This window comes from Capricornis sumatraensis, chromosome 23 (assembly GCF_032405125.1).
Source record: "Capricornis sumatraensis isolate serow.1 chromosome 23, serow.2, whole genome shotgun sequence".
NCBI classification, from domain to species: Eukaryota; Metazoa; Chordata; class Mammalia; order Artiodactyla; family Bovidae; genus Capricornis; species Capricornis sumatraensis.
Window position 1 is genome coordinate 20,815,485 of NC_091091.1, and position 21,472 is coordinate 20,836,956.

The 21,472-nt window shown below is 45.2% G+C and overlaps 1 protein-coding gene across 1 annotated transcript in view; it reads left to right on the top strand.

Moving 5' to 3' along the window:
* Positions 1 to 21,472, top strand: part of CNNM1 (cyclin and CBS domain divalent metal cation transport mediator 1) — a 67,679-nt gene that overhangs the window by 29,237 nt on the left and 16,970 nt on the right. The window contains exons 2-6 of the mRNA XM_068961631.1: positions 1,726 to 1,869; positions 5,940 to 6,080; positions 8,610 to 8,779; positions 10,417 to 10,516; positions 10,863 to 10,910. Coding sequence (XP_068817732.1) covers positions 1,726 to 1,869; positions 5,940 to 6,080; positions 8,610 to 8,779; positions 10,417 to 10,516; positions 10,863 to 10,910 — 603 coding nt within the window. The remainder of the gene's footprint in view (positions 1 to 1,725; positions 1,870 to 5,939; positions 6,081 to 8,609; positions 8,780 to 10,416; positions 10,517 to 10,862; positions 10,911 to 21,472) is intronic.

Genomic DNA, 21,472 nt, shown 5'->3' on the forward strand with positions numbered 1-21,472 from the left:
GGAATAAAAATGGTACTTGTCTCAGGGGTTGTTATGAGGATGAAATGAACTGATACATGTAAAGTGCTCCAAATAGTACCTGGCCTGTAGTTATCTCAATAAATGTTAACTGTTGTTAGTCAGTTGTTGGGCAGTAAGTTAACTAAACTGCCTATGACATATTGTAGTTTACACAGTGCCTTCACACCATGGAAACCTCCCTGCCCCTCCTCCCTAACTACCCTAGTGACTATCTGTGCAACTGATCCTGGACACATCCACTAGGTCATTTGAACTCCACAATCACTTGATGGAAATTGATTGTCCTAGTTACCTCTGCTATTAACAAGCCACTTCAAAACTTTGAAGCATAAAACAACAACCATTTTATCATGCTCACAGATTCCTGTGTCAGGAATTCAGTGGGACTTGCTTCTCTCTGCTTCACAGTGATTGTGCCTGTGGTTAGAAACGTCTTAGATGACTGGGGAGAATGCCAGCAGGTGGGGCAGGATCCACTGCCATAGAAGGCTTCTTCTCTAACCTGTCTGGCACTTTAGTGGGATGGCAGAAAGGCCAGGCTTAGCTGGGACTGTCACCTAAGCACTGACATGGGTCCCCTTCACCATGGTGGCCTCACGGTAGTCATCAGACTTCTTAGAGTGTTTCTGCAGCAGAAGCTATATGCCTTTTATGATGCATTCTCAGAAGCCTCATTGCAGACACTTCTCTGTTCTCTGAGCTTTCCTGGTGGCTCAGGTGGTGTGGTAAAGAATCTTCTTGCAAGGCAGAAGACCCGGGCTTGATCCCTGGGTCAGGAAGATCCCCTGGGCTTGGAGAATTTCATGGACAGATGAGCCTGGTGGGTTACAGTCCATGGGGTCGCCAAGAGTCAGACACAAGTGAGCAACTAACACTTGCACTTTCCCTGTTCTCGATTGATTGAAGCAGTCACAAGCCTGCCCAGACTCAAGGGAGTTGATTAGACCATGCTTCTCAATGGGAGGCATATCAAAGCCTCTGGGAGCCATATTGAAAATCACCATTTTAGTATTATCCTCTAATGCTGGATGAGAAGCTTGAGATTCAGTACAGGTTTAATGTACTGGTTTGTTCAGGGTGAGTCGCACAGACAGTCACTGAGATAGTTAGTGATGGGGGCGAGGAGGTTTGCAGGCTTCTAACCTAGTTCTTCTAACTCCAAATTCTAATTCTCTCAATTAGATTATTCATCCTCCTTCAGCTTAGATATACTTCTTAATATAGGAAAATTACAGGAGAAAAAATGAAATGGCATTGTGTATATCAGGTAACTTTCGGTTTATTTGTTTATTTGTGGCTATACTGGATCTTTGTTCCCACACATGGGCTTTCTCTAGATGTGGCACATGGGCTCTAGAGCATAGGCTCAGTAGTGGTGGCACACAGGCTTAGCTGTTTCGAGGCATGTGGAATCTTGCCAGACCATGGGTAAAACCCATGTGCCCTGTATTGGCACGCAAATTCTTAATCACTGGACTACCAGGGAAGTCCAGGTAACTTGCTTCAAAAGAGATAGTGATATAAAAGTATAAAGTTTGCATTTATAAGAGGTTGTACACAAACTTCATATTTTAAAGAGATCCTGGAATGGGTTCAGCGGTTCAGTCCCAAGATTGGTCAGAGAGCAATTTAGTATTGTTTTCTCATGAGGAAAGTTCTCTGAAAATATCCCAGATGCTTCACTGTGACTTCCTTTGTCTCTAGGAAAGTCTCACCTGGCCATTGTCCAGCGGGTGAATAACGAGGGAGAAGGGGACCCCTTCTACGAGGTGATGGGCATCGTCACACTGGAGGACATCATAGAGGAGATCATCAAGTCAGAGATCCTGGATGAAACTGACCTCTACAGTAAGTGGCTCTTGTCCAAAGCCATCACATTTTCCTCTGAGGTTCTCAGAGCTGGCTTAATGTGAAAGGGGGTCAGGACAAGCCCCGTGTTGCTGTGTGTCAGCCCTCTCCTGCCAGGGCCTGGCATGGCAAGATGCCCCAGTGTGAACCACCAGTGAGTCACTGAGAGTATGCTAGCTAAATGTTTATCAAGAGAGAACCTTCAGGAACAGAGCCAAGACTATGAAAAGGGGACCTCCTGGCCTTTGGATGGAGGAAATGAAGTGCACCTTGGATGACCTCTCTGCCCTTGTTTCTGTCCCCTGTGTTGTTCCTGGTTTGTCTCTTTGTCCACCTGGACACAGACCCTGGCATCCCTGGGGGTTCACTCATGATTCACTCACAACAACACCAGCGTGCTGTGGAGACTCATGACATCACCCAGCACAACCTAAGCCAAACTAAGTCGTCCTTTTAGACGCTGCTCTTGTGTGTTTTCAGCCCTGCTGCCTGGTCCCCACCTCCTCCCTTTCTACCCCTGGCTCTGATCTTGTCTCCTCACCCTCCTCCTCACTCCCCCTCATGAACAACACAGGTTCCTCCCTGCGATAGTGACTGCTTTCGTTACTGAGACTTATCAAAGCTTTGCTCACAAACATTACAAAGGCCTGCTTTCCTTAAAAATGGGAGTGTTATCAAATCCATGGGAGTTCCTAGGCCAGTAAGTGTCCCCTCCTCCCAATTTCATCAAGTGGGACAGCAGTCCCCATCCTCCCCTCAGAGAACCCATTCCAGATCTGTGTCCTTGGTTTGCTGGAGGCAACTGTTCAGAGACAAGCTCCTAGTAGAAAAAACTTCAAGACTCTAAGGCAGTGAGTGGTACAGAAAGAGTGCTTGCCTTTGGGGTGAGAAGAGATCAGACCAAGGTGGGCCAAGCCTTGATGAAACGTAGCAGGAGCGTCACGGCGTCTGCTGTTGCAGTGGAGCCCTGGCCCAGCTCATCACCTTAAAATAGGGGTTATCTCTCCACCCCCAGTCCTTTCCGCCTTCTCCACCTCTGACTGTCACTCTGCTCTAGATTTAGAAATCCCAATCTATATCTCAATAGATATATTGGTGAAAACATTCACACTAAAGTGTTAGTGGCTGACGTTAATAGTAGTGACAACAGTCTGAGTAAGCTCTTCCTAGGGCATTTGTCTGGAGAAGGCAATGGCACCCCACTCCAGTACTCTTGCCTGGAAAATCCCATGGACAGAGGAGCCTGGTGGGCTGCAGTCCATGAGGTCGTGAAGAGTCGGACACGACTGAGCGACTTCACTTTCACTTTTCACTTTCATGCATTGGAGAAAGAAATGGCAACCCACTCCAGTGTTCTTGCCTGGAGAATGCCAGGGACGGGGGAGCCTGATGGGCTGCCGTCTATGGGGTCACACAGAGTCGGACACAACATAAGCGACTTAGCAGCAGTAGCAGCAGTAGCAGCAGCAGGGCATTTATCTCAACAACCTGATCTTCCAATACTCACTATTAAAATAGAAGGAATGGGGACTTCCCTGGCAGTCCAGTGGTCAAGACTTCATCTTCCAACGCAGGTGGTATGGGTTCAATCCTTGCTTAGAGAGCTAAGACCCCAAATGCCTCATGGCCAAGAAAACCAAAACATAGAACAGAAGCAATATTGTAACAAATTCAATAAAGACTTTAAAAATGGTTCACATCCAAAAAAGGATTTTAAAAATAAATAAAATAAAATAGAAGGAATGAAAAGGGAGATCAGAGGAAACTGATTCTCCTGTGATTAACTATTTGGTAGCATTCTGTTGCAGAAGAGAGAGGGAATATTTAGACAAACACGTCATATAAATCAGAAGGTTACTTACGAGTAATGGAAAAGATAGATGGTCTTTTATCAGACCAGATAAAATGGTCTGATAGATATATTTGCTGCTCTGTTGCTAAACCATCCTCTCTCTAAAAGAGAGGGTTACGATTTTCCCACTCTTATAAATAAGCATGAATCCTTAAGAACGGTGAGAAGGCTGAGGAGCCAGGACTACTGCGTTGCTTCTCCCCAGATCCTGACCTCGAGGAGAGCTGGGCCTGGATCTCACTGTGGGATCTCACCATTTGTGGCAACCAGACACAAGGAGCCTTAAAGCTGGGGCCGGGAGTCCAAGGCAGGCCCACAAGAGAGCAGAAGAGCAGTGTGGAGGAAGGCACTTTCTTCCTTCTAGAAGGGAACTCAGTCACGTGGCAGAGCGAAATCAGGAGGGGAAGAGTCCCAGGGAGCCCGTCCCCTGGAGTTCTCTCCCTTTCATTTCCACTGTGTCTGTTCAGCCTGCACTGAGAGTTCCCTGCACTGCTGTCTTGCTCCAGGCCAACTTTAGAAAAACCCTAATCTGCTTTTGTGCTCTCCTAGAGCAGGTTAAGATAGGCTAAAGTTTCAATATTTTACTCAGTACTAAGGGAAAGCAAGAGACATATGACCAAAGAAAGCCTACCCTTTACCCCAAAACAGATTTTTATTGATTCATTTGACTGTGTCAGGTCTTGGTTGCAGCCCTCAGGATCTTTTTAGTTGCAACATGCAAACACTTCGTTATGGCATTTGGTATCTTAGATCCCTGCTGCTGCTGCTGCTGCTGCTAAGTTGCTTCAGTCGTGTCCAACCCTGTGCGACTCCATAGATGGCAGCCCACCAGGCGTCCCCGTCCCTGGGATTCTCCAGGCAAGAACACTGGAGTGGGTTGCCATTTCCTTCTCCAATGCATGAAAGTAAAAAGTGAAAGTGAAGTTGCTCAGTCATATCCGACCCTTAGCGACCCCATGGACTGCAGCCTACCAGGCTCCTCCATTCATGGGATTCTCCAGGCAAGAGTACTGGAGTGCGGTGCCATTGCCTTCTCCACTTAGATCCTTGAACAGGGGTCAAACCCAGGCCCCCTGTCTTGGGAGCGTGGAGTCTTAGCCACTGGACCACCAGGGAAGTCACCCCCTGAAAATAAATAAATAAATAAATAAATAAATAAATATATATATATATATATATATATAGACAAGATTTTAAAAAGCAGGGAAAAAATTAAATTGGAAAAAGCAGAGATTTTTTTCAATCAATAATCACAATAGTCCTGCCTGAGGCCCCCACCTGGAGAACTCACCTTTATGGATTATAGAGCTAGTTGCATTTTTTCCTCCTTCTTTCCTTAATTTCCCCCAATTCTCTCCCAGTGGAGGGGCCAGGGTTGAAGCAAGAGAATTGTGAGTGGAAAGAGGGAGTGACCACCCCCCTCCTCCTTTGGGTGGCATCCCTCAGTACTGCTCAGAGCATGGTTTAAATCAGTGGGAAGAGACCAGGTGAGTCCAGCTCTGGGGACAGGAGTATGGCTAAGGCAGAAACCCCCCAGGCCCTGCCATAGTCCTTGATGCTAAGAACACAAGTCCCTTGTGTGTGAAGGCCTTTTTGTAAGCATACAGTTATTTGTAAGCATTTCACAGATAGATTCTGATGGGAGTCTCATAATAACTACCTGAGATGAGCAGAAAAATTACAATTAATCGTTAACCTTATGGGGCTTCCCTGGTGGCTCAGATGGTAAAGAATATGCCTACAATGCAGGAGACCTGAGTTCTTTCCCTGAGTTTCGAAGACCCTAAAAAAGGGAATGGCTACCCACTCCAGTATTCCTGCCTGGAGAATCCCACGGACAGAAGAACCTGCCAGGCTACAGTCCCTGGGGTTGAATACAGTCGGACACGATGGAGTGACTAAGCATGCAGGCACTAAACTTATGAGAAGAGTTATGATTAATCACTAACTTTATTGTATAAATTAAAGCACACAAGACTGAGATGCTTAGAGATGCTGCACAGCTCATAAGCAGGGGAGCCAGTCCTAGAAGCCTGAACTTGGGAGCCCCAGGCTGGCCTTCCGCTTTTCCACTGTTCACCACTGCAGCGCAATTAATACAGAGACTAGTTGACACTTTCCAGAAATCCCCATGGTCCCAAAGGACCTGTCTCAGGTGAAACCTCCAAAAATCAACAGTGACTCTGAGATAGTTGCCGTCTGTCCCCTGTCCCCACAGCAGACAATCGGAAAAAGCAGAGGGTCCCACACAGGGAGAGGAAGCGGCACGACTTCTCCTTGTTTAAGCTTTCCGACTCGGAGATGAGGGTGAAGATCTCGCCACAGCTTCTGCTGGCCACACACCGCTTCATGGCCACAGGTATGATGGCCCTGCCCTCCTGCACCTCCACCCCAGGCAGACAAGGCAGCTCTGGAGGGTGGGACCCAGGCACCAGTCATCCTTAATACCTTGTAACGTGAGTCCGGTGCAGGGACTGAGAACCTCTGTTCCAGAAGAGGAGGTTATCCTTGGGCAGGGGCAACAGGACCCTACCTTTGCTTGTTTTCAGCCTCCGATCTTCTTGGGGTAAGTGAGTATGATGCAACTCTGCTTTTCTCTCTTCTACTTGAGAAAAGAGCTGAGGAATCCACCGCTGCACTTTCCCTTCGTCTACCTGCTTCATGGTGGGGGCTGGTGGCCCAGGGGGTTCATCTGGGAGGGACAGGTGATGTCCTATGTAGCTACAAATGCCCTGGGGCCCGGACTCTCCAGGGGCCATGTAGGCCTGTGATTTATGAGTTCTTCAAATACAGACGTGGATGGTGAATCCCAGAATCTTTAGAGAAAAAAAAAAAGAGAGGATCCAAAGATAAACTTCTTCTTATAAAGAAGGTAAAATTGTCTTTGAACTGTCTAATCTTCTCATTCATGCCTAATTAATGTGCTGACCTATAACGATCACACACATTAGTAAGTTCACTGTTTAATTAATCCAGCATGTATTTATTGAGTGCATAATGAATGCTAGTACTGTTCCAGATGCTAAAAGGTAGAAGACTTTAAATTGGAGCTTCTTTAGGGTTTTAAACATGTAATATAGTTCTGATATAACATGTAATTATAGTTCTAATATAGTCTTTCAATGTTGACTGCAGATATCAACTGAATATCTGATTTCCTAGAACAAAGCAGATGTATCTGTAAATATAATGATATGCCATAATGTAATAGTATAGTATAACATAATAATATAGTATAGAATAATACCTATTAATATGTAAATACAATACAATGATGCTTCTTATTGAGAACTTTCCACTTAAATAATTAAGTGTTCCTGTTAACTTGAAATTCCATTTCACTCAACAGATATACATCATACAAGTAAGTCAGATCAAATTCTCTGTATTTCATTTGATCATAGCATTAAAACAAAAACATTTTTAGCCATGTTCACATGGCTTTGTGACCCCATGGACTGCAGCCTACCAGGCTCCTCCATCCATGGGATTTTCCAGGCAAGACTACTGGAGTGGGGTGCCATTGCCTGGTAGGCTACAGTCCATGGGGTCGCGAAGAGTCGGACACAATTGAGTGACTTCCCTTTCACTTTTCACTTTCATGCATTGGAGAAGGAAATGGCAACCCACTCCAGTGTTCTTGCCTGGAGAGTCGCAGGGACGGGGGAGCCTGGTGGGCTGCAGTCTATGGGGTCGCACAGAGTCGGACACGACTGAAGTGACTTAGCACTTAGCACTCACATGGCTTATTTATCCATGTCCGACTCCAGCTGCTTTTTAAACCACTATATTGCAATATAGTTGACATACAAAAAAGGTACATATTTAATGTAAACATCTTGATGAGCTTGGAGATACACATACATTCATAAAACCATCATCATAATCTGTGCCATAAATATAAACATCACTTCCAAAAGTTTCCTGCCACCTTCTATATGTGTTATTACTATTTGTCTGTGTGTGTGTGTGTGTGTGTGTGTGTATGTGTGTGTGTTAATATAAGATCTTAGCAAAATTTTAAGTTCAGTTCAGTTCAGTTGCTCAGTCATGTCCGACTCTTTGTGACCCCATGGACCGCAGCACGCCAGGCCTCCCTGTCCATCACCAGCTCCTGGAGTTTACCCAGACTCATGTGCATTGAGTAGGTGATGCCATCCAACCATCTCACCCTCTGTTATCCCCTCCTCCTCCCACCTTCAGTCTTTCCCAGCATCAGGGTCTTTTCAAATGAGTCAGCTCTTCGCATCAGGTGGCCAAAGTATTGGCGTTTCAGCTTCAGCATCAGTCCTTCCAATGAATATTCAGGACTGATTTCCTTTAGGGTGGACTGGCTGGATCTGCTTGCTGCCCAAGGGCCTCTCAGGAGTCTTCAGTGTAGCATGTTCTTGGGCTCCATATGCTGTGCAGTAGGTCTCTAGGATTTATTCATCTGGCATCACTGGAGCTCTGTACCCTCTGACTAGTATCCCCATTACCTCCTTCTCCCAGCCCATTCTACTCTCTGTTTCTATGAATTTGACTATTTTAGATTCATCATATAACTGGTATCATGTAGTATTTGTCCCTCTGTGCCTGGCTCCTCAGGTTCATCCATGCTGTCACAAATGGCAGGATTCTCTTCTTTTTTAAGTCTATGTGCAGCTTTAAATAAAGTCAACGAGAAAATTAATAACAAAATTGACACTGTCAAAACAGGGACCTGAAATGCCAGTGCAGGTACCCATATCCCCAGAAGGCCCAAAGATGCACACTTGGGCTTAAGACACTCCCCACCCCCACCCACCCAAGGGAATTGCAGGATGGAGCGTGGAGCGCGAATGGCTCTGGTGGTGTCCACCCTGACTCCTCCCTGCTGCCGATTCCTCCTGCCTTCACTCTCCTCTAGAAGTGGAGCCGTTTAAGTCTCTGTACCTCTCGGAGAAGATCCTGCTCCGGCTCTTGAAACATCCCAATGTGATCCAGGAGCTGAAGTTTGATGAGAAGAATAAGAAGGCCCCGGAACACTACCTCTACCAGCGGAGCCGCCCCGTGGACTACTTTGTGCTGCTTCTGCAGGTGAGTGGGAAAGGCTTAGACCCTCCAAAGGCAAGGTAGGACTTCTCCAGGCTGAAGAGGAATGCCCACGCCTCCTCCGGGCCAGGTTCCAAGGCTGCCTTGGGAGCAAGGCCAGTTGGGGCGGGCGTTTGTCCCTGACTCACAGAAGGAGATAGGTGTGACTGGCCGGCATCCTAGAGTGATGGGATCTTTATGGCATTTAGTCTGATGTCAGCAATGTTTGTGGTTGGGAGTGCAGTGGGTAACTCCCAGCCAAGAGGTTCTGCTGCTGAACTTCCTAAACTGGTGTCCTACAAAATCCCTATCACCTCTTGTCTCTGCTTGGCCATGCCCAGGAATGCAACTGTGCACTGCCTCCCAAATTTCAGACACTCCTTGTTTTAAGCTCTTCTCTCTGTCAAGCAAAATCTCACCATCTCTGATTTCCACCCACTGGTCCTTGCTTTGCTCTCTGGAGGCACATGGGACACGTCCACTCTCTCTGCCACACTTCAACCATTGCAGTGCCTTAATCCTTTCCTAAAGGGGACTATGAGGGAATAAGCAAGAAAATGAGAGAGGTGCAGCATCTTGCTGGTACTCACGTGAGTACAGTCATCCCCCCTGCCCTGAGAGGGTGTAAATAAGTGGAGAGGCCTGTAAATAAGTGTCAGGCATGATTCCAGCCCCTCCTCCTGGCTTGGTTCCACCGTTAGCCCTGCCCCTACTCACCATCTCTTCCCGATAAAATCTGGTGAACCCTAAATACAATGATTGTCTTAAAATCCTAATTAAATTCACATTGACTTAGAAAGGGCCTCTCTGTTACAGTCCCCCTGCCACCTGTCTGCTCCTACACAGTATATGCCTCAAACCCATCCTTCCAGATAGCCTCGTTAAAATGCCTTCTTCTCCAGAAATTGAGTCACATTCTTTGCTGTTGAAAATTGAGAAGGGTGTTTGCATTGTTTATATAACACAAGGAACGCGAGTAGAGTCTTATGCCTAATATAAACGTAACCATTTTCAAATAAATCTTGGCGGGGGTAAAATATAGGAGCAAGAGGGTAGGTTCAGAAATTGGAAAGACCTAGTTTTAAAATCCCAATATTGGTACTTGTTAACTAACCTTGATTTAGTTATTTAATCTTTATGAGCCTCAAAATTGATTCATCTATAAAACTGGGGGTAAAAATAGTACAGGCCTTGTAGGGTCTGGGATGAATCCGTGCAGTGCATATACACGGTTTCAGACCCCTAATAGCATACCATATGCTCAAGCTTCTCACAGAATCTGGCTTTATCTCAGCTAGAGATAAGAGAGATGGTCTAGTCTTAGACTATACCACTGGAAGTTTATGGGATTTATGGGGTCCTGAGCTAGCTGGACCTGCCTCATGAAGGAGCCATTAGAGTCTTCAAGGAAAGCTTGGATGTTCATGACTGGATACTGCTTTATTAACTAAGCAAGAACTTTACTGCCAAGGGCTCCTGAAGTTCAAGCTGCTGTTTCAAAACATATCTGGATGGAATTCACATTCTCCTGTGATAAGATTTTAGGTCCACTTATTATCCAAACAGAAGTACTTAGGGTCGTCTTCACTAAAAGAGCTGGACGTGCTCGTCCACACCCTTAGCACACTTCCTTCTTTCTCCAGGGTAAAGTGGAGGTGGAGGTTGGTAAGGAAGGCCTTCGCTTCGAGAACGGAGCCTTCACCTACTATGGTGTCCCGGCCATCATGACCACTGCTTGCTCAGGTATTCCAGTTTCCAAGCCATGGCTTATTGGGAAAGCAGTGGGCTAGTGGAGAAAATGCATCTGGGTTCCAAGTCATGACTGCTGTTGTGGACCCTGGACAAGCCTTTTACCTTCCTGGACTTTAGAAGTGGAAGTACATGGTAGACTGTAACATTATCCAGTGGTAGGGATGTGGTAATTTTCAATATGAAAAGACACATTTATTTCACTCTTTATACGTCCACCTGATTACCTGTTTCTGCAGGGTTGACTGGTGCTGTGGGTGGGATGGAAGAGGGAGAATTCCTCTAAGAAGGTGTGTTTTCTGAATTGCCTCTGAAACACCCTGCATCCTTCTGTCCTTAGATAACGATGTGCGGAAGGTTGGAAGTCTGGCTGGATCCTCTGTCTTTCGTATGTATCTCTCAAACCCCTCCCTCGTCCTCCCTGCCGAGGTCCTGCCTCAGCCCAGTCTGGGGACCCGGACCGACCACTCTCAGCCTGGGCTGGGGCTAACACAAATGCTGGCAGCCTCTTTGTATGCTCTGCCAGGAACACTGCTTTCTGCCAGGTACCCGCAGACCACGGCGGGGGTGGGGTGGGGGGCTTAGTTTCTGAGAGTCTAGAATGTTTTCTGCTGCTTCTCTGCTCGTGTGCAAAATGATGAATGACCAGCGAGGGAGGTTGTGAGGGGAGGCACCATTTGCTGTCACCTGCCAGGGAATGCAAGCAGGTGGCTTTGTGTGCTCTGCTGAAGGTTGAACCGTTCCTTCTCTGCTGTGGTAATTCACCCTCTGTCCTCTACTTGCAGACCTTAATATGCTATTATTGTGTCTGTGGCATTTAGTAAGCAGTAACAGCAAGATCTTAGGATGTAAACCCCAGGCTGGCACGTATGTTGCTCATCTGCTTCTCTTTGCTCATTGACCACATCTCAGCAGGTGGGGAGGGGTCTGTGGCTGGCTGTGCATGCTGATGGCAGGGGCTGACACAGGCTGCTGGTGGGTGTTCTCTGCCCCTTCTGTGCGCTACCTTCTCTGCTTCCTGCATCAGTTATCGTACTTATGTTTAGAGGGCATGGCATTTGTTGTGATATAAGTGTGATCCAGAAAGCATTATTTCTCTAGATTTGTCTTTGATTCACCAGTCTGAATTTTGCATTGCTTTCAGCTCTTAGTTTTTATGGTGGCCATTTTAATGCCAAATGGGTGTTTTATCTCATCATTTAAAAAAAAAAAATCTTCCATAGTACTTTATATTGGGATTTATCAGAGGGCCCCAAAGCTTGAAATCACAATCCACGGCACCTGAAAAGTAGGTACTGTTTTAACAGAGAAACTAAAGAAATGACCTGCTCCGAATCACCTCAATGCAATTATTTACCTCAATGCATTCCAGTGGCCTGACTCGTTCAAACAGCACAATGAAATACAGATCTTAGATGCAATGTGTTCCAGGATGTCGTTTCTACGTGGGAATATTGGGACAATTTACAGTGTAATTTCCCATCCTGGCCCAACAGAGTGCTTAAAAGAAATTGAAATAGCTGCCCACACCCAAGGAGTGGTCCTGCATATGTGGAAAGAGGGCTGTAACAAAAATCCCTGGTATGTTGTTATATAAACCGACAAATCTCAGTTAAGGTTGGTTCTGTGAACCTTCAGTTCACAGAACAAGAAGTCAAGATATGGGAGAGGGATGGTCTACAGGACCAAGTAGACCTTGGTTCTCTAAAGGAGGTCTCCACCACCCATCACATTGGTGGTTGCTCAAGGTAGAGTGACTACTGAGATTCAAAGTGTTACCTAGAGGTGTTGGCCTTTACATAAGACCAAAAGAAGTGGGGACTCTAGGGGTAAATTGCTGCGTAAAGGTCCCAAGCCCATCTAATTTACATGACTTTCTTTCTTTAAAAAAATTTTTTTTGAGTAGTAGGAAAATGTTGTCTGGCTTGCTCAGTCCTTCCTGTCTCCAGTTCTTTCTATCAAAATCCATTTTATCATTGAGACAGAATAAACCTGCAATAGTAATCTCTCCTTCAAAATTGGTTAACTAAAAAGAAACGTTAACCTCTCTTTCCCTCTCCACACTTCTGAGCATCTTTATTTATCCACCTTCAGGAGGAAAAAGAAGTCAAATTAGCTTGTAGGGATATAGAGACATTTTCCATTCTCCCCCACAAGCCCTCCACACCTAATAGAGTTAGGTGTGGATAACTGTGAAGACCACCCGCACTACCCCCCTGCCCCTGCTTATTCCCGGTCCACCTCTCAGCCCAGGTCCAGCCACCCAGCATCTTTCACTGTCCAAGAACCTGACTGGTAGGTCAAGGAAGAGCTTAAGGCTGAACCACAAAGTGGTGGATTCTTGTAGGGTCTCAGTCTACCTAACTAGCCCTGTCCTTGATGCCAGTCTAGAGCTTTGTCAGCCTTGAGGGTGATAAATGAGATGATGAGTTTGCCAGAACACTGGCCCTCTGACCGATGCCTCAAAGTTGAGTCTAAGGTTCTAAGTCAGTCCCTCTGCTTTTCCTGCGCTGGGTGAAGGAAACACAATCAGCACTGTCTCCTTTGTCTTGGTTCTGATTGCCAGGGAACCCAGGAGGACCAAAGCGAGCCTGGTAATCCGGAGGAATGGGCCTGAGCTCAGCGTGACCAGAACAGATGCCCACAGGGGTGTGGAAGTGGGAGAGAACAAGTCTCCTATTCGCTTGACTAAGACATGTTTAATTTGTGGACCGGAAGCACTAGAATTCTTCTTGAGACAATGGGGTTTCTTATTCCAGTGTGTCTTGCAACACTAGGAGCCCATTTAAATATTCCTTGACAAAGAATGATTACTTGACAAAGTAAATGATTATCAGGTAGGATAAGGCTCTTCCCTCTCCCCTTTACACTATTGGATAATTTCAGGCAAATCATTGGGTGCAGCAACCAAGACTGCCAAAGCCACCTATTTCAGAGTGCTGTCACCTGCAAACTGACTTCATTTAGTTTCTTGGAAGGGACTCTGGGAATGATCAGAGGGATAAAGACAGATTCCCTCCCGGAAATACTGCTCGATCACGATCAAGGTTGGTGAAGGACTGGAATATTACTACACATTCCACTCCACCCAGGCCCCAAGTTATAGCCAGCACCATTTCAGACTATGGGCAAAGAGAGAGAAGGAAAAGGTGATAGGAAGAGAGGTGCTTTGGAGCACTTATACTGGCTAAGAAGTGACTATGATTTAGTTTATCAAGTTGATTCACATTAAGATTGCTAGAAACTGCCCTTCTTGTGTCCCAAGGCTCTGGCTGTGCACAGTTCCTCCCCAGCATTGTGCCCACAGAGGGAACTCCTAGGAGTCCGAGGCAGAAGATGGCCTCCTCTTCCTCGAGGATGCCCCTAGCAGGAGCTTGCATTTTGCTTTCAGCCCTCCCGCAGGTGAGAAGCCCTCAGGCAGTCAAGAGGGCCCCACGGGGATGCACGGCTGGGCTCCCAACACATGTGCTGGCTCAAAAAGGCGTCTCAGACGAAACACTGCCCAGGCATACTCCCTGCTGGGGCACTGCCTGTTCTTGTCACTGGTGGGTCTCATCCCCTCTGAGATTATTGTGCATCTTTCTGGAAGAACTTCAGCAAAATCTGTTTATTTTCTTCTTTCCGGAGAGTGACTTTGTGAGAAGATGCAATTTCCATGTTTCCAGAGGCAAGACTCCCTTTGGCAGAGAAATGGGATGTTGTGAGGATCCAGGAGCAGACTGTCTCACCCACTTTGCTTTTTGTCTCTCTCCTTTTGTGTTTATCTTCCCCTTCACAACTCACAAATCCTTGACTCTTTAGTGCCCGTCTCTGTGTCTCGTACCTTCGCCTTCAGCAGAGGGGACTCTCTGGCAGGCTCCCCAGGTAAACATGCATGGGGTCTTGATCTCCATAGATCTATGGGGTTTACAAGAGGCCTTTGGTGTCTGTCACTGTCCTGCATGAAAACTAGCCTCTCCCAACAGACAGGCCCAGGACGAAGGCATAGCACGATGCATTGCTAATACTGGTACTCACTGCCCAAGCATGGCTGGTGCAGTGGTGTCACTCATGAACTTAGCCCCCAGGGATATGTCTGTGTGCATCCATGTGAGAAATGGGGAGGGCTGGAGAGGAATGGTGTGTTTTTCCTTATCGTTTGTCTGACTGCAGAAAGGAGGGATAAGAGGTGCAGCAGATGAAAAATAGGAGAAAACAATGAAAGGCTATGCTTTATTTCCATTTTTCCTCTGTCTTTTCTTCTATGTGGCCTCTGACCTCAGTTAACCACTAACCCCACCTCATCTTCCTAGAAATGTTACTATGTAGTGACCATAATCTCTCTGGCTCTGCTCCCACAAAGGATGCTATATTAAAAACTTCAGAACTTTTCATTAGTTTAACCTCTCCTGTTAATGAAAAGTTACTGATTTCTTTTTAATCAGGTAAAGCAGCTCCATACTATAACTCAAAGATGGAGTAGAATGTACTAAGTCTGAACAATCGGTTAAGAACTTGTTTTTTTTTTTTTTCCCCCATCCCTAGAAGTTGATCTCTAAGTTTCATGGAGCAAATAATGAACAAACTAAGGATTTATTTAAGTCACCCTGAAGTTAAAGCACAATCCAATTTCCCACACCCGCTACACCCGTCTTCCTTATTCCAATGCTATGGTAGTGATTCTGAGGCCCCACTATAGCCTCATCATCAAGAAATCAGTTGTATTTCACTGTGTATATAGTAGATTTTCAACACTCAAATAGGCTGAGGCCTCAAACCCCCAAATTTGCAACTTCAGAACTATTTATATTGACCTCTACTTTCTCACAAATCAGTTTTCCATCAAAACCCATCTGGTTCCCATGTTTATCTGTATAAGACAAATTAACCACCTTCTCCAATTTCATCAGTTTTCTCTCTTACTTCATGGTGATTTTCCACCAAGAAATAATTTTTTTTTCTCACTTTGTGGGAGCTCATGCCTTTATGATGACTACAGGAGAATGGCCCATCGGAGATGCCATTCTGGTGCCCTCACCAGCTGAGTGGTCACTCCCACATGCCAGCAAAATTAGAAACGACCACATCATGGACCTTCAAGATCCTTCCCACGTGGGGAGTCTTGGTAAATGAATCATGTGCTCTTTAGTTTCAGCAGAAAGGGAAGATGCACATTTTTAAAATATTTTCAACTAAAAAGATCAAAGCATTAAAAAAGAAGAAGAAAGAAAGCATGAGAGCTGGGATATGCTTTTTAAAAATTAACCCTCAGCTCATCAGAAAACCTAGTTAATGATAACTTCCTACTTAAAAAAAACTTAGTTCTAGTTCATCAATATAATCCTATAATTTAGTATTTTCCAGTCATTCTTGCTTCTGTTCCATATCAGCAGAAGAAGCCTCACTCATTGGATTTACAGAAAGCAGATCTGGGTACATTCTGGCCCCATACTTAATGTATTATCCAGATACATTAATTTACATATATTATGTCTTCAGTTCAGTTCAGTTGCTCAGTCGAGTCCAACTCTCTGCGACCCCATAAATTGCAGCACACCAGGCCTCTCTGTCCATCACCAACTCCCAGAGTTCACTCAAACTCGTGTCCATCGAATCGGTGATGCCATCCAGCCATCTCATCCTCTGTCGTCCCCCTTCTCCTCCTGCCCCCAATCCCTCCCAGCATCAGTCTTTTCCAATGAGTCAACTCTTTGCATGAGGTGGCCAAAGTATTGGAGTTTCAGCTTTAGCATCATTCCTTCCAAAGAACAGCCAGGACTGATCTCCTTTAGAATGGACTGGTTGGATCTCTTTGCAGTCAAAGGGACTCTCAAGAGTCTTCTCCAGCACCACAGTTCAAAAGCATCAATTCTTCAGCACTCAGCTTTCTTCACAGTCCAACTTTCATATCCATACATGACCACTGAAAAAAACCATAGCCTTGACTAGACGGACCTTTGTTGGCAAGATAATGTCTCTGCTTTTGAATATGCTATCTAGCTTGGTCATAATTTTCCTTCCAAGGAGTAAGCATCTTTTAATTTCATGGCTGCAATCACCATCTGCAGTAATTTTGGAGCCCAAAAAAATAAAGTCTGACACTGTTTCCACTGTTTCCCCATCTATTTGCCATGAAGTGGTGGGACCAGATGCCATGATCTTAGTCTTCTGAATGTTGAGCTTGAAGCCAACTTTTTCACTCTGCGCTTTCACTTTCATCAAGAGGCTTTTTAGCTCCTCTTCACTTTCTGCCATAAGAGTGGTGTCATCTGCATATCTGAGGTTATTGATATTTCTCCCGGCAATCTTGATTCCAGCTTGTGCTTCTTCCAGCCCAGCGTTTCTCGTGATGTACTCTGCACAGAAGTTAAATAAGCAGGGTGACAATATACAGCCTTGACATACTCTTTTCCCTATTTGGAACCAGTCTGTTGTTCCATGTCCAGTTCTAACTGTTGCTTCCTGACATGCATATAGGTTTCTCAAGAGGCAGGTCAGGTGGTCTGGTATTCCCATCTCTTTCAGAATTTTCCAGTTTATTGTGATCAACATAGTCAAAGGCTTTGGCATAGTCAATAAAGCAGAAATAGATGTTTTTCTGGAACTCTCTTGCTTTTTCCATGATCCAGCGGATGTTGGCAGTTTGATCTCTGGTTCCTCTGCCTTTTTTAAAACCAGCTTGAACATCAGGAAGTTCACAGTTCACATATTGCTGAAGCCTGGCTTGGAGAATTTTGAGCATTCCTTTACTAGTGTGTGAGATGAGTGCAATTGTGTGGTAGTTTGAGCATTCTTTGGCATTGCCTTTCTTTGGGATTGGAATGAAAACTGACCTTTACCAGTCCTGTGGCCACTGCTGACTTTTCCAAATTTGCTGGCATATTGAGTGCAGCACTTTCACAGCATCATCTTTCAGGATTTGAAATAGCTCAACTGGAATTCCATCACCTCCACTAGCTTTGTTTGTAGTGATGCTTTCTAAGGCCCACTTGACTTCACATTCCAGGATGTCTGGCTCTAGGTGAGTGATCACATCATCATGATTATCTTGGTCGTGAAGATCTTTTTTGTACAGTTCTTCTGTGCATTCTTGCCACCTCTTCTTAATATCTTCTGCTTCTGTTAGGTCCATAGCATTTCTGTCCTTTATTGTGCCCATCTTTGCATGAAATGTTCCCTCGGTATCTCTAATTTTCTTGAAGAGATCTCTAGTCTTTCCCATTCTGTTCTTTTCCTCTATTTCTTTGCATTGATCGCTGAGGAAGGCTTTCTTATCTCTCCTTGCTATTCTTTGGAACTCTGCATTCAGATGCTTATATCTTTCCTTTTCTCCTTTGCTTTTTGCTTCTCTTCTTTTCACAGCTATTTGTAAGGCCTCCCCAGACAGCCATTTTGCTTTTTTGCATTTCTTTTCCATGGGGATGGTCTTGATCCCTGTCTCCTGTACAATGTCACGAACCTCCATCCATAGTTCATCAGGCACTCTATCTATCAGATCTAGTCCTTTAAATCTATTTCTCACTTCCACTGTATAATCATAAGGGATTTGATTTAGGTCATACCTGAGTGGTCTAGTGGTTTTCCCTACTTTCTTCAATTTAAGTCTGAATTGGCAATAAGGAGTTCATGATCTGAGCCACAGTGAGCTCCCAGTCTTGTTTTTGCTGACTATATAGAGTTTCTCCGTCTTTGGCTGCAAAGAATATAATCAGTCTGATGTCGGTATTGACCATCTGGTGATGTCCATGTGTAGACATGGAAATGTGTTGTTGGAAGAGGGTATTTGCTATGACCAGTGCGTTCTCTTGGCTAAACTCTATTAGCCTTTGCCCTGCTTCATTCCGTATTCCAAGGCCAAATTTGCCTGTTACTCCAGGTGTTTCTTGACTTCCTACTTTTGCATTCCAGTCCCCTATAATGAAAAGGACATCTTTTTGGGTGTTAGTTCTAAAAGGTCTTGGAGGTCTTCATTATTATGTCTTACTCCCATCTTTTTTTTTTTTTGTCGTCACACCGCATGGCAGGCAGGATCTTAGTTCCCCCACCAGGGATCGAACTCATGCCCCCTTCAGTGGAAGCACAGAGTCCTAACCTTTGGACCTCCAGGGGAGTCCCTGGAAATTAAGTGGGTGTTTAAGTTTTAAGAGACTTGGTTATTTTTTAAATCCCCACAACCACCTTAGGAGATGGGCAGAAATTGTTTGGAGACAATAGGTAAGGAAACAACTCTAAGAAATTAAGCGGTTGGGTCCATGTCAGATGTGTAATTAGGATGCAGAGGGCTGAGGACCAGAATCCAACTCTCTTAGGCCTTGTTCTATTGCCTGGGACCTTCCTGCGTTTCTGAATGTGGACCTGTTGTGCCCTCTAGAGGGCTGTGACTTGTTTGCATTTTGAAAGCAGCTGTGCTAATAAACTATGGTACTCACCTTAGATTGAGGCTGGTGGTCCCTACTCCAAATATTGCCACTATTACTCATAGGCAGTTTCCTTCTAGTCGAGCCTTAGTGTGAAATGAGGAGAGCAGAGTGTGTGTGGATTACCTCCAGAGTGTGCTGCGATTAGCCAGATATGCAGGTGTTTTTATTTAAAAATAAAACCACTGAGAGTACACAGCCCCACTACAGTTATCATTCCCTCTCCCCGGATTCATTCCTTTTTTCTTCTCCTGATGGTAGAGGTGATTTCAAGTTCCCCATGACAGTCCTTCTGAATCCATGAAAGAACAAAAGCAAGAGAGAGGCCACGAGCAAGGGTCCTTTTTCAATGCCCAGTTGCATTTCTAATGTACTTCGAGATCAGTGAGCATAGTTTTTTTCCCCAGAATATAAAGGAAGTACCTAAAAATAATCTTTTTACTTTGTGAAATGTGGTAAGTGGAAATATTCCTTTGGGTCGGCTCTTGCATAGTCAACATTTGGGAACCATTAAAGCTCCATGTAATGTGAGCAAGTTCATCTGGGCTCCTAACTTGGGCTGATTTGCAGAGTTCACATTATAGCTTTGAGAGAGAGCTTTTGGCATTTGGTTGTCTGATGTTGAATAGTACCCCAGAATGATGAATTTTAATAATCCTAGTTTGTACTCTTATAAGCCTGTGTAATTAAATTCCCGCATCCAGTTTAGAAAACACAGATGGCCTGTGGCATAGTGACGATGACCAAATTGGGCTGTTCCTCTCTGTCCTCAGTGAGACTCGGACAGATGTAAGCAGGCAGCTGCTGAACCCTACCTCTTCTCACATCCCCAGACTGAAAAGGAGAATGAGGTGTTCTTCTATGTGTGGCTCCTGTTCCTGGGATAGAGTTGTGAGAGCTCTGGGCACAGGGGTCACGAGTAAAGCAAGAGTCTCAGAGGTGTGTCTGGGTTTTCAGGGTCCCTGCCTATCCGTGCAGAATGAGGGGAGATTCCATCCAGCCCTGACTTCAGTTTAAAATCCTCTTCCACCCCTTCTCTCACCCCAACCCAATTTTACCCCAATGTCTTCTCCACCCAACCTCAGAAACTCCAACTTGCCATCCAAGACAGATGTACCTTACAGGCAAACCACACGAAGCCTGCAGGAATGAGCTTGCTACACTTCTCCACCCAAATTGAGAGCGTGATGTAAGAGCAAGATGGGCAAGGGAGATGTCAACAGCCAGGCCTGCGCCCTATTGAGGGATCCTGTGGTCAGTTTCATGCATCATTGAACAATCCGTCGCCTCTTAGACCTCTTTTGCCTTGTGCTTAGAATTTTTCTTCTCTCTTCACTCCCCCAAGCTGCGCCTCTGTGCTCTTAGAAAATGCCAAGGGGAATTATACAACTTGAACTAGTTTGCCATGCTGCTGGGACACTCGTCTGTTACTGATTTCTTCTCTTTTTTTTTTTATTAAAAGCATTTCCATTTCCCTTGCTCAAAAACTTCTGAGTGTATGTGCACAATTACCAAAACGCCGAGTCATCAGCATCTTACCTATTGAGGAATGTCAGGCTCTGGGACACAAAATCATTGATCTTGCACAACAGTCAGATGAGCTGGGACTTTCTTTGTCATGAAATGAAGATTCCTTTTTCATTCTAAAGATGGCTTTTATAGACCCAAACTTTGTAAGACAGCTGTATCTTTTGCTGTTGGGAATCCTTTGGGATATTATGAATAAAGCTTCAATAGCACTGTCTTTACTTAAAAAAAAGAAAGAAACATGTTTTTCTTCCCAGCACAACAGTGATGTTGCTTGTGTTTGACATGTGGGCCCTATGAGTGACAGCAAGGTGACATGCCTGCGCTGGGTGCCAGTGAAGATGAGAGCTTTGGGAAGAACAGGGATGAAACTGTTTCCTCTGTTTTGAACAGCAAGTGGAAATGATTCAGGCAGAAGTTAATTCTGTTCAGTTCAGTCGCTCAGTCATGTCCAACTCTTTGCAACCCCTTGGACTGCAGCGCACCAGGCTTCCCTGTCCATCACCAATTCCAAGAGCTTGCTCAAACTCATGTCCATCGAGTCAGTGATGCCATCCAACCATCTCATCCTCTGTTGTCCGCTTCTCCTCCTGCCGTCAATCTTTCTCAGCATCAGGGTCTTTTCCAGTGAGTCAGTTCTTGGCATCAGGTGGCCAAAGTATTGAAGTTTCAGGTTCAGCATCAGTCCTTCCAATGAATATTCAGGACTGATTTCCTTTAGGCTTGACTGGTTTAATCTTGCAGTCCATGGGACTCTCAAAAGCCTTCTCCAACACCACAGTTCAAAAGCATCAGTTTTTCAGTGCTCAGCCTTCTTTATGGTCCAGCTCTCACATCCATACATAACTCCTGGAAAAACCATAGCTTTGACTAGACAGACCTTCGTCAGCAAAGTAATGTCTCTGCTTTTTAATACGCTGTCTAGGTTTGTCATAGCTTGTAAGTAAGCGGAAGTTGATTAGTAGGCACGATATATTTCCCTATCAGCCTCACTGAAGCCGTCTTGAATGATGACATAAGGGATGAG